General features: G+C 35.9%; 1 protein-coding gene across 1 annotated transcript; it reads left to right on the top strand.

Annotated features, from left to right (window-relative positions):
- The first annotated feature begins 9,005 nt into the window (after nucleotides 1-9,005).
- On the top strand, nucleotides 9,006-12,827 carry LOC102593184 (reticulon-like protein B5). Its single transcript, XM_015311062.1, has 6 exons — nucleotides 9,006-9,087; nucleotides 11,189-11,359; nucleotides 11,581-11,761; nucleotides 11,920-12,061; nucleotides 12,144-12,213; nucleotides 12,655-12,827. Exons 1-6 carry the CDS (start codon nucleotides 9,006-9,008, stop codon nucleotides 12,825-12,827), a joined length of 819 nt encoding a protein of 272 aa, XP_015166548.1.
- The last annotated feature ends 1,065 nt before the right edge of the window (nucleotides 12,828-13,892 follow it).

The raw sequence follows: 13,892 nt of genomic DNA, 5'->3' as shown, positions 1-13,892 counted from the left end.
AACTTATCATAGGGAACTTTTGTCAAATATCATAAAATATCTCTAAACTTATGTTGAACAAGTAGCTTATACTCTTCGAATTAGATACTACATAACTTATGCCGAACAAGACAAAAAAATTCTAAATTTCTTCTTTGCAAAATTAGGTCATAACTAAAAATACTTTAATCTACAAATTTTTATTAAATTAAAATTATCAATTTAAAGGACAAAAATTAAATACCACCATTAAAATAAGGATAATCCTTGTAAAAACTTGTTTATTTGGCCAACGTTAGAAGTGCCCATCATATAAGTGGGTTTCGACCCACATTGGAAGAGCCCTATCAAATGAATGAGTTGTGGTCCACGTTGGAAGAGCCCTATTATATGACTGAGTCAATAATCTGAGAGTTGGGATTCAGGGTACAAAGGGTACACAATTGAAGAAAGCAATAAGAGGTGGAGGTAGAGGCAGAGGCGGGGACGGAGACTAGCAGAAAGAGAGATAAATGAAATCGACTAGATGGGAATATGTTAGAATAATGTCAAGAACTATTTTTGGAGGCATTCTTGGATTCTATCTCATGCATCGCGCAAAACTGTATTATAAAGTTTTGTGATTTTTTTCTTATTCTATGTTTGATTGTATACACCAGATCATGATCATATGTATAAATTACATTTATGATTGAAGAATATGTGGAACAAGATATTGAAGAAGTATGAGGAGGATCTCAAAATGAAGCAAATTATGGAGACACATATATACCCCAGTGAGTTGTCAGGAGACCATCTTGCGAGATAGGTATGTTTAAACACCAACCTTTTAATCTCTTATCTTCATCTAGTTTATAGCTTAGATAATCTTTGAAATATTTAGATTCTTATGTATCTTGTTTGTTATGATTTTTAAATTCAATCCAGATTGGACACTCGAATAGCAATGAATAATTGGGTATAGAATTGTTGTCTAGTCATTCAGGGTGACTCATTTTGTCAAGCGTATGTCTTGTCTATAATAACTTATGTTTATGCTCTGATGTACAATAGTTTTATTAGATATCTGAGTGGGAAATTATAGAACACGAGGTCTTATTTAGGTCTTGTTCATGCTAAAATGTAATATCTTGTTAAGTTTGGCAATTGTCAATTATGAAATTTGAGTCATGGATGTTTTATTGCCTTTAATATGAAATTACTTTCTAAGATAGGGTGATCAATTGATACCCTTATATATTATTTATTTTATTCAACATAAAGATATAGTGTGCAGGTAAAAAATTTTGGTTGCTCAAGCGCCTAGTAACCTCGATGTAGGTCTCCACTAAACCCTACTGTGGAAAAGACCAAAGAAGGTTGGAGATGAGATGTCAGCTCATGTATATCAAAGTAAAATTATCTTTGTGTTATTTATTACAGTGGAAAAACTCCTATAAAATATGATGTGACCAATCCATACAAGTTTGGGTAGGTTAATGCCATGTTCAGGACAGTGTGAAGCAGAAAAAAATGACAAGGCTTGCTTCGCTTAAACCAAGAAGCATATAGCGAAGTGCTCACTTCATTGAAGTGAAGCATATTTTAAAAGAAAAATGACCAACATAGAATATATAATAAAAAGTTCAATGTATGACCTAAAAAGTAGATATCACAAAATCAAACCTATTAATGGTTCAACATTTATTTCTTGTTCTTCTGAAAGATCTACTAGGACAAGATTGTTAGTATCTTGTATTTCTCCCTTATAATTATATTGCTCATCATTTTATTCAACTCTATTGTCATCTCCCTTGTCAAAATCCCTTCCACACATCTTTATCTTGTAAGTCTATATAACAGTTATCATAAAAGAGTGATGGGTTCAAACATACTATTACGTTAAGACCATTACAACGTCGAGCTCTGCTTCACTCTTAAAGTAGTGAAGCGAGTGCTTTCCTGAATATTGGGTTAATGAACCACTCATTTATTAACTGATTCCATCCTAACCTCTACAAATTCAGTTTATTTAAAAGTGATATTGTTGTGGATGCGTTTGTGAGAAAGATATAGGTCCGAAGGAAAGACAATTAAATTAAGTATTTAATTATATTTTTAGTAGCTTTCTGTATTGTATCATAGAATAGAATTTTTTTAGTTTTATAAGGATTAAGTTTAGCTAAAGTTATTTATTCTATTATAGGATTTATGTTTCCTAGTTTCATAAGGATTAGACTTCTTTTTGTTGTAATAAGACTCCCTATTTCAAAGGAGATTTGTGGAATAAAACAATTCGTATTATTACACAAAAACATGTTATCGGAGTTCGCTCACCCAATGAACTCTTAAGTTTCAACTTTCATTTAATGAGTTGAAGTTATATGCAAAATCGATATTTCTAGGAATTCGAAGAAAGACAAAGGAAAGCCAAAGTCCATTGATTTAGATTTTCCTGTTCATCGTTCTATGACTTGATCCTTCTCTAAATCTTCTAATGATTTGATATTGTGGTAGCACAATGAGGTCATTTCCAAATTCCAAGAAGAACATGGAATCCAGTATAGACACTATTATACATAGAGTCGAATAGCATGAATGATGGGGCATGTTATTATAGACAAAAAAAATTGTGTAGGGAGCAAGCAAAGACAATCAACTATTTTTTCTTTCATTGCAAATGGTCAAAGCAACTATTTAGAATGTTCATATGTCTAAAAGGAGTCATATGGATAAAACCTGCATATGGTGGACAATTTGGGTTTTAAGTAGCTGGAACAAGGACATTAGTGTAGCAGAGAAGGAGGAGGGATGGAAGAATCTTCCAACATGCATATGGTGGACAATTTGGGCCAAAAGGAACAAGAGGTACTTTGAGAAAGTGCAGAATAGTTTGACAAAGATCAAAATGAACTATCTAATCCACTTTATTTTTTGGTGTAAACATGATGCATTAGCTCAAATACATGACATCTTTGATGTACTTCACTGTTTATAGGCTTCAGAAAGAGAGAGAAAGATGTAAGTTTGTAATACTTTTGGAAGGGAACTACACATTTGGTTATAATATACCTGTTGATATATAGATTTTAAGTTTGCATATTCAAAAAAAAAATTGTTGTAATAAAGAGAGAAACATGTCGTTTGGTAGAGTGTAATAGAAAAATAATGCATGTATTAGTTTTGTCTATTAGTAGTACCTTATTTGGTACACTATTTTAGCCTAATGTACAACAATACTTGCATTAGTTATACTGTCATGCCCCAAGGCTACCCCCTGGACGTAACACGGGACCTAGGATCACAAGTGACCACAAGCAAACCCTGAGTCATGCATATCACAAGCATACTGAAATAAAACTAAGAAAGCGGAAGCATAACTGTAAAGTGAGTCAAAACTGAAAGAACCCCAAGTGAGAATATAACTGAAAATCCATGGGAAACAACTGAACACTGACTCTATGTTTGAAAGCCTCTATTACTGATGAGCTGCTGGGACAAGTCCCCAACTAACTCTAAAATAGTGAAATACTGATAATAAGCTAACTAAACCAAAAGCTTAAAGAAGCGTCCTCGAACTATGAGGACTCACAACTAAAGTTGTTGAGTATGGGCTGGAAGTCAAACTAAGCGTGATGCTAAGCGCCTGAACCTACATCATACAATGATGTAGTGCAAAAGTATGTGTCAGTACATTGAATGAACTGAGCATGTAGGATATAGATACTAAGCTGAGAAATATAAACTGAACAATATAGACTGAACATGGAGATAAATTGTACTAAAGTATAATTGAAAACTGAGCTAGATGCAATGACCAAGTACTAATTATGGAGATAACATGTTGAACTGAATACTGAAGTAAATGTTGATAACACAGTCAATGCATTAAGAGTATGACTGTGGGAGCTACTATTAACCGACATAAACCACGTAAGATAAACGTGGAGTCCGATGTATACGCCCCATCAAGAGGACCAAATATACCTTGCCATAGGTATAGAGGCATGATTGTGGGCTGATCACTAAAAATTAATGCCCAACAAAGGGGACTTCTGAACCTACGTTGGCACGTAGTTCTGGGACTTTTAAGGGAACGTTGAACCCTAGTCCAACTCGATGCTAAGTCTACTCCCAATTGAACATGTATAGAAAAATGCAACTGAAAGTACTGAGTATCTCAAAATACTGACATTCTATTTGAGAATGCAACATATATATACTAAAAGATATGGCATTCGAATTATGAAGCATGATTTTCTGACTGATATGCCTAGCAAGTAAAATTCATGAAATGATGATGATGAATGCAAACAAGGGTTCTGAGTTCTATTCACGGGACTACATTAATTCTCCTGGTAAATAGTTAATAAGTGCAATAGAACTATAACAACTAACTTTCAATGGATTCCCAAGATTTAGGAACCATAGGTTCGAGCAATTTATGGAGAAACTGAAGAACTGACTGAATTCAAGGAACCTAATGGGTGAAAGGAACCAACTAATGAAATCCCACATACCTAGTGATGAAAACTACAGAAAAATCCTTTGGATTTCGGGGTTGAACTTGAAGAAAACCTCTGCTTGTTTTTGGGAGAAATTGTCGCCTTTTCTTTTCTTTCTAAGTTGGATAATTTTAGGAGAGTGAGGGTTCTAGGTAGTTTCTTACTATATTATTAGTCTTAGACTGAGTAAAACATCGTAGTTTAAGCATTAAATGATGTAGTTTAAGTACCAAACACATAGGAGGAAAGACCAATGCGACCCCTAACTAAAAGTTGACGAAGTGACTTGAAGACAGACTTCACGGGCTATCTAGATCACCATGGCCTGTCAAGTGGGTCGTGAAGATGCTCTGCCCGATAGGGCTTCACTATTTCGGGCATAATTTTTTATTTTGGGGTTGAAATAAGGCAAACTTGGTGGCGTTGGAAAGAGGACTCAACGTCCTTTAATTTGATAGGTCATGGGCGACCTAAATAATTTTGTGCTGAAAGGTATGATCTTTTGAGATTGACCCAAACCTCAAAGTCTATCAAGCCTCTTTCACGAGCCACTTCACGGCTCATGTGAAACTCCACATACTATCTAGTGGTCCTTGGTCCATCACAGTAGCAATGGTGGTTTTGTGTCCCCTTCACGGGCCACTTCACGGACCATGTGGAGCTCCACAGACCGTCTAGTGGTCTATGGTCTTTCACCTTTTTCTAGGTGCACAACCATGAGCAAGGTGACGGTTCGTGGTCATCTACACGGCCTGTGGACTCCTCTGTGGTTCGCCCTTCTCTCTTGTTCAATCTTGGTTCAGATTTTTGAGGTGTTACAATATCTCCCCCTTGGTATCATTCATCGTGTATTGAAGTCTAAACAAGCTGAGTTTGGAGGAAAGAGCTCAAATCCCTACCAACTGAGTACTAGAAACATATATCAAACTGAACTGAGTTCTATGAATCATGCAAATGAGCTGAAATGCAATGATAACTGAGCGGACGGGATATTGGGACTAAATATAAACAAGATTAACTGAAAGGCTGGAGAGGAACTATTACCTCAAGCTGAAACAGAATCGGAAGGAAAAAGGTGAGGATACTTGGCCATCATGGCTGCTTCTGCTTCCCAAGTAGCTTTCTCTACGGACTAACTCGTCCACAAAACCATTAATAAAGCGAATTTTATTTCTAAACCTACAAACCCGACGGTCAAGAATTTCAATCGAAATCTCTTCATAGGTGAGGCTATCCTTCACATCCACACTCTTTAAAGGTACTATCGATGCCAGATTACCCACATACTTCTTCAACAAGAAAATGTGAAAGATTGGATGAACCGCTGCTAGTTCTACTGGCATTGTTAACTCATAAGGTACATAACTAATCCTTTTCGGGATTCTGTAAGGACCTACATACCAACGACTGATCTTCCCTTTCTTGCCAAATCTCATAACCCCTTTCATGGGTGACATTTTCAGGAAAACCCAATTATCGATTTCAAACTCTAAGTCCTTTCTCCTTATATCTGCATATGACTTCTACGACTCTAAGTTGTCTTTAGTCTATCCTTGATGAGATGAACTTTCTCCATAGCCTCATGAACCGAATCTGGCCTAATCAAGGCTTCTTCACCTACTTTGAACCAACCAATAGGAGACCTGCATCTACACCCATATAGTGCCTCATACAGGGCCATCTGAATATTGGAATGTAAGTTATTATCATAATCAAACTCTATGAGAGGTAGGTGATCATCCCAATTACCCTTGAAATCGATCACAGAAGCTCTAAACATGTCCTCTAAGGTCTGAATGGTAATCTCTGCCTGACTATCCATCTGCAAATGAAATGATGTGCTGAGGTTTACCTGAGTACCAAGACTTTTCTGAAACAATTTGTAGAAATGATATATTAATTGAGGACCTCTATCTGAGATGATAGACAAGGGAACCTCATGCAACCTGACTATCTCGCTGATGTAGAGTCTAACATAATCTTCTGATGAATCTGTAGTCTTGATAGCCAAGAAGTGAGATGACTTAGTCACTTTATCCACTATCACCCAAATGGAGTCATGCTATCTCCAAGTACGAGGTAAACCGATAACGAAGTCCATGTTTATCACTTCCCACTTCCACGTAGGAATGCTAATCTCTTGAGTAACACCTCTTTGTTTCTGATGTTCGACTTTAACCTGTTGACAGTTATGACACTTAGCCACAAAATCTGTGATGTCTCTCTTCATGTCGTTCCACCAAAAGACTTCCCTAGATCATGATACATCTTAGTGGCACTCGGATGAATAGAATACTTGGAATTATGGGATTCTATAAGGATCTGCTTCCCAAACTCACCCACATTAGGAACACATAAACGACCCTGGTAACGAAGCACACCATCTTCCCCTTGGAAGAAAACCTCATATATGTGTTAATGAACTGCACCTTTCAACTAAAGTAATACAGGATCACTATCCTGTTTTTCCTTAACCTCTGTTACCAATGAAGATTCTAACCCATTCTGAACTATCACACCACCATCTGACGTGCCCATCAGGCAAACTCCTAAGCAAGCAAGCCAGTTAACATCTCTGGATAATTTTTTCTTCTCTTCCTCAACATGTGTCACACTACCCATGGATAGTCTGTTGAGGGCATCAACCACTACATTGGGTTTACCCAAATGGTGGAGCACATTCATGTCATAGTCTATGAGTAATTCAATACATCTCCTCTAATGAAGATTCAACTTTTTCTGGGTGAACACATACTGGAGGCTCTTATGATCTGTGAACACCATCCAAGTAGTGTCCCCAAATCTTTAGGGTAAACACTTCGACTGCAATGAGTTGGGTAGTTCTTGTTATAGACCTTAATATATCTAGAAGAATAAGCTACGATCTTACCTTGTTGCATCCATACACAACCTAGGCCGACCGTGGATGCATTAAAATAAACTACATACCCGTCTAAGCCATCTGGTAGAGTCAAAATAGGATATGTAGTAAACATGGTGTTCAGTTCTAAGAAGCTTTTCTCACACTCATCTGACCACTGAAACTTGACCTTTTTCTGAGTAAACTTGGTCAATGGGGCAGTTATGGATGAAAATCCTTCAACAAAACTTCGGTAGTAACCGGCCAAACCCAAGAAACTTTTGATATCAGTCGGAGAGGTAGGTCTGGGCCAGTGTTGTATTACCTCAATTTTCTGAGAATCCACTTGAATTCCATTGCTGGATACCACATGACCAAGGAAACTGACTGACTCTAACCAGAATTCACATTTGCTTAACTTAGCGAATAGATGACGATCTTTGAGAGTTTGTAGAACCACTCTCAAATGAGTTGCATGTTGTTCCTCATTTTTCCGCGAATAAACGAGGATATCATCAATAAAGACAATGATGAACAAGTCCAAATACTGTTTGAATACCCTGTTAATTAATTCCAGGAAAGCTGCAAGAGAATTTGTTAGTCCGAAAGACATAACTACAAATTCATAGTGACAATACAGAGTCCTGAAGGGTGTCTTCGGGATGTGACTAATTCTTACTCTAAGCTAATGATAGTCGAATATGAGGTCTATCTTAGAAAAGCAACTAGCACCCCGAAGTTTGTCGAATAAGTCATCAATCTTGGGGATGGGATATTTATTTTTTATTGTAAATTTGTTCAACTAACGATAGTCAATGCACATCCTGAGAGAACCATCTTTCTTTCAAACGAACAAAATAGGAGCACCCCATGGAGAGATATTGGTCTGATGAAGCTCTTATCTAGAAGGTCTTTTAACTACTCTTTCAATTCCTTAAGGTCATCTAGAGCCATTATGTAAGGAGGAATAGAAATAGGCTGGGTATCTAGAAGGAGATCTATTTCGAAGTTGATTTCCCTTTCGGGAGGAATTCTGGGAAGATCTTCTGGAAACACTACTAGAAACTCATTTACTATCGGGATGACTCAATAGTTGGGGTTTCAGAGTTTGAATCCTTAACCGAACAAGATGATATATATACCCTTTAGAAATCATTTTCCTAGCTTTAAGGTAAGAGATGAATCGACCTACAAGCATTGAGTTACTACCCTTCCTTTCTAAGACTGTCTCGCTTGGAAACTAAAACTGAACGATCCTAGTTCTACAATCGGTTGTGGCATAATAGGAATGTAACAAATCCATGCCTATAATCAGGGTGATGCATCAAGATTAACATGGTAACAACAAAAGGGTAATGAATGTGTACAATGCGGTAATAACTTTGATCTACACTACAGGAGCACAAAAGAAAATGCTTATAGCTTGTAGGGTGAGCTTCGCCTCTTAGCTTACATTTGAGGAGGTTTGTATTGATCAATCCTGATTAGAGGCAGTGGTATCAGGAACAGCTCAGCCTGCACAAATTAGGGTAATGATGAACATAAATTTCATTAAAGGTCAAGATGAGTTGAAGATTTGTCCGATTGGTCTTATCTCAAGAGCGATTATGTGAGTTGGTGGAGCTGAAGAAGTCTTCATTAATGTTGAATCCATGACAGTTATGAGAAGTTTTAACGCCCCTATGGATCTCGCTCAAGCCCATCAAAGTTACATCACCGTAGTGCCTCCAGGAAGACCAGTCGAAGCTGCCGGAGTTGCCTCAGGTCTGATGGGGTGCTTGAAGTTGAATATTGGATTGTAGTTGTGATTTGCTATATCACCTATGTTTGGAAGAGTCTAGCCTAGTTTCCTCTTTTGCTTTGGATATATATCTTTTGTCTGTTTTGTTTGGAGCTTGGGACTTTCGTACCCAGGTTAAGATACTCCTCTTGATTTTACTAATTAATGGGCTATTGGCGTATTGACACAAAAAAAGAAGATGTATGTAGCAATTATTTTCTTTATTTATGTTTCTAAATAGACAATATGGTATGAATTCGACTCTCTTTAAAAGAGTTTTAGAGTGAATGTAAAATGGAGTTGTTGCTTCCAATTGCACACGCAAGTGTACGTGATGGCACAAGTAATATAGTGGCTCTTAAAAGAACTGGATTATCGAACCCAAAGGACTTGTCAATTAACTATTTACTAAATTATACTAATTCTAATTATTTATTTAAGGGGAGGATTTCAAATATGAATATATATTAACTAAATAAAAATAAAGATAAAATAACTAAAAAGCAATTAACTAAGAAAAGATAGATGTTTACACAATCAATGAATGAATCGATCTAGGATTATAATTTAACTAACAATCATGTTTAGCATCAATTTCATCAGCTTATTTGATTATCTAGTTATTGAATCACAGGGTTAAATGTATGATCATGGTCTCCCGACCTCTAATCGCCTACGATAAATAACACCCTAACTACATCGTTGAGCGGGGATAGGATGGATTAAGTACCGAGCATTACGATTTCTTCATGTATGGTGACCCAAGCGAGGTTTCTAGGTATATCCCTATCCTAGATACGAATCAAGCCTAGCTATTTAGAGTTAAACAAACTCCTTATGTCCCACGTTCTATCCTCGTATTCCTCTCCCGAGTTCAATTCGGACAATATGTTTATTTCAATGGTGATCAAGCATCAAAATAGGTAATCACAAGAATATAAGAACAACTATTATGATAAACAAATCATGCCGAATCAAAATCACTAAACAATCATATTGTAAGTAAATATAATCCAAGAACGAGAAGTTTAACTCCACATAGACATAGAGCAATTACAACGAATCATTCAAATAAAAGATGTAAAATAAATAAAAGAGAAAGAAAAGATGAAACCCTAAATTAAAAGTTAATTTCTACATTATATCCTCCTCCCCTAATAACTATTCTTATGGACTATTTATAGATGTAGGAAATCTTGAATAAAATAATTGAGTCCAAAACAAATTAGGAAATCAAAACCTAAAAGGAGTTGAATTCCACATGAACAGTAGCCGACTCCAACACTTCATCGTCTCGCCTTGGATAGTTGCCACGTGGCACATGTTTAATTCCTTCAAAATTCGCATTCTGCAGCACTTTGCCATATATAAAAAATATTATTATTATATTAAAATTAATCTATTAAGTTGTCTGCTTGATTTCCTCTTCAATCTTTCATCTTTAATTCTTTTTAGCTTCAAACTTCTTTATTTTTCCATCAACTCAATCCTACAAATAAAATACACTATTAAGCACAATTCATAAAATTCATGCTCAAAAAGGACAAATATAAATAATAAATATGATGCAAATAATAATTAAAAATATGTGTTTTGGCCTCACATCAGGAGTTCTCAGGAATTATATCATTTTTTTAAGAATGCAATTTACTAATGAAATTGTAATAAATAATATTTTTAAAGGAAAAAAATATTCATATATATTTAAGTTCAACAAGTTATGACAAGTAAAAGGGAACAATATTGATAAGCAAAATATAGTCATAGTTAAAATACATGTTAAATTAATTTAATCTAAATAATTAAAAGTTATATATATTGGACAAGTGTGACTCATATAACTGTGCATAGAGAGAAAAAGTTGGGAGATATATGGTTATGCCCTTCCGCTACTCCCTCTGTTGAATGATTCCTTAACAAGAGAGAGAATGTTACACATAGAAAGATGCAAAGAAGAGGAAAAAGTGATGCATCATTAATCCAAGCAACCCTCACTATTCAGAGTTATTTGTTGTTTTGGTAATTGCATGCATATATAATCCAAGTATTAAGGTTTTGTTATTACAAGTTTAAACATATTTTTAGTCATGTCCGATCCAGTGGAAGAAATTGTTCCTGAATCATCAGCGAAAGATCAACGTGATTATTCTTCTTCGTCATCCACCGATGGGGATGACTTTCGACAACCCACAAATGACAAGTCTCACCTCTTTGGCCGCCAGAAACCTGTCCATGCAGCTCTAGGCGGTGGCAAACGTACATCTCAATCTCTTCCATCTTCTTTTGTTTGACTCTTCATAACATCTTTCCACATCTTTAAATTTTATATTTTTATGTTTACCCTTAGCGGGATTATCATTATAGCATATTTTAAATAACAACTACTTTTTGTATATATGTGCAAAATATATTTCTTTTCTTTCCTGCTGTCTATTGAGGATTAGTTTTTTTGTAACAAAAATTGTTGCATGTGTCAGCTGCTGATATTTTGCTGTGGAGGAACAAGCAGATTTCAGCTGGGATGCTTGCTGCTGCTACTGTCATTTGGCTTCTATTTGAATGGATTGGTTATCATTTGCTCACTTTTATATGTCATTCCCTCATACTTACCTTGGCCATCTTGTTCTTTTGGTCAAATATCTCCCACTTTGTCAACAAGTGAGTTCTTCCTAATTTCCCTCCAAAACATCACTTTCTCTTCAAAAATTGTACTTTGACGACTTGAAACTTGCAGTATTATGCTTATAGTTATTATGCTTCTCGCCTCTCCCACCCTATCCAAGTATATTCATTTGTACTCGATCGATCAATGTCAGGACTCCTATGGAATTTCCAGAAATTAAATTGCCAGAGAAGTTGTGGACACAAGTTGCTTTACTTTTGAGGGACAGATTCAATTGGGCATTTGCTCTTTTCTGGGAAGTTGCTTCTGGAAAGGATTTGAAGAAGTTTCTCTATGTACCTTTCTCATCTCCCACTATCTCTCTCTTACCTTTATAATAATTTCATCTTCATTAATACCCACTATGTCAATCTGCAGACTATTTTAGCTTTGTGGATTGTATCTATTGTTGGCAGCTGGTTCGATTTTCTCACCATTGTTTACATCTGTAAGTTCTATTGATCTTTCCATACCTCCCTTATTTTCTAGCTCATGATCTTATATTGTAAAACTTTCTATGTATACTTGTGTAAATGCAATAGACACACATGGATCTCTAGTTGGACGAACTAACTCTTTTTCTTGATTAGTATATCTAGTGACCAGGGGCGGAGCTAGGTGGGGGTTCGTTGGCTCGGATGAACCCAAACCCTATATTTGTATGAAAAATTAAGTAATAACTAGTGAACACCTAACAAAATGACAGCTCAATGGTAAGGAAGAGGAAGGAAATTTAGAACCCCCAACCTCTTGGCTCCGCCTCTGCAGTAGTGACAGAATAACAGATTGTCATTGTTCAAATGAGGAAGAGATTAAGAAGTTTAGGATAAGTTCTTATCACCAGCAATTCACTATGATAACTAACTAGGAATATTTGTTTTCTGGACAGTATTTGTTATGATGTTGACAGTACCATGGTTCTATGAGAAACATGAAGATCAAGTACATACCTATGCACAGAAGGCCAAAAAAGAACTCAAGAGACAGTACAGCCATTTGGATGAAAAGGTTCTTCAGAAACTACCAAAAGTTCCTTTCGTTAAAGACAGTAAGCAGCAGTGATGGCATTCTATTTCCAAGTGGTTAACGGCATCACAGTAGGAGTCTCCTAATATTTTCATTTTACAAGCAGTATTACCCAAAGTGTTCTTATGCTTCACGATGTTTATAAAACGGAGTTTCTATGCTTCTCCGCAATTAACTTTGAGGGATTCTAAGTGCATTCTTCCTTTAAGCCCTATCTATTACTTCCTTTGTTGTTGGTTAGTAATACATAGGAGTGAATCTATACAAGCAATTGTGACAAAAAAATTTGTTAGTATTTGTTTAAGATTTACTACTTCATTCATGTACCGTTTATTACACCAGTGTAAGATTCACAAGTCAGAACGATTTGCTGCGAAATCCACTTTAATTCACTTGGAAACAAAGTTAATGTCACAAACTAAATGCGTTTGTTGGTTGTAGATATTAATAGTGGAGATCATAAATCCTTAGAATTTCCCTTTTCACTCTTTCTGTTGTCTGTTTTCATGAGGAAACGGGGACTGCCCTTTTTTTTTATCCAGTTCCTATAAAACTGTTCCCACATAAATTCAAATTGCAGTAACTTCTCATCAGAAGTTATTTTTAGTCTGATCCTCTTTTAAAACATATCGGATATTGTCGGGTCGTTTCAGATGGGCGACCAAAGACCCAAAATCTAACATCTCCCACTTTGCACATAATGGACAAGACCCTAGCCAGTGCGACTTCTACAAGATACCAAACTTATTCTACAAATAGTTCGTGCCACCTATGAGAATCAAGAGCTTACATATAATGTTTGACAAGCTTCATATAGGAATCAATTCACATGTGAAAGAATTCTCTATATTTATGACGATGTTATTACTCACAATACCCCGGACATCACTTACCACTTAACTAGTCACATATCTGATCCCTAATCCTCTTCATGTGGTGAACTCGAGTTCATATGTAACTTTATATACACAATTACACTTGACACCTATATAGTTAGTGTAAGAGAGGGCTTGTGTATACAAGTAAAATTTTCCATTTTAATCATCTTCCCTTTCTACTACTATCTATTTCAAATCAACTGATTTCCTAGACAATGCATTG

This window comes from Solanum tuberosum, unplaced genomic scaffold (assembly GCF_000226075.1).
Source record: "Solanum tuberosum cultivar DM 1-3 516 R44 unplaced genomic scaffold, SolTub_3.0 scf00009, whole genome shotgun sequence".
In the NCBI taxonomy this organism is placed as follows: domain Eukaryota; kingdom Viridiplantae; phylum Streptophyta; class Magnoliopsida; order Solanales; family Solanaceae; genus Solanum; species Solanum tuberosum.
Note: the sequence above shows the minus strand (reverse complement) of the source record. Positions and strands in the feature narration are given on the sequence as shown.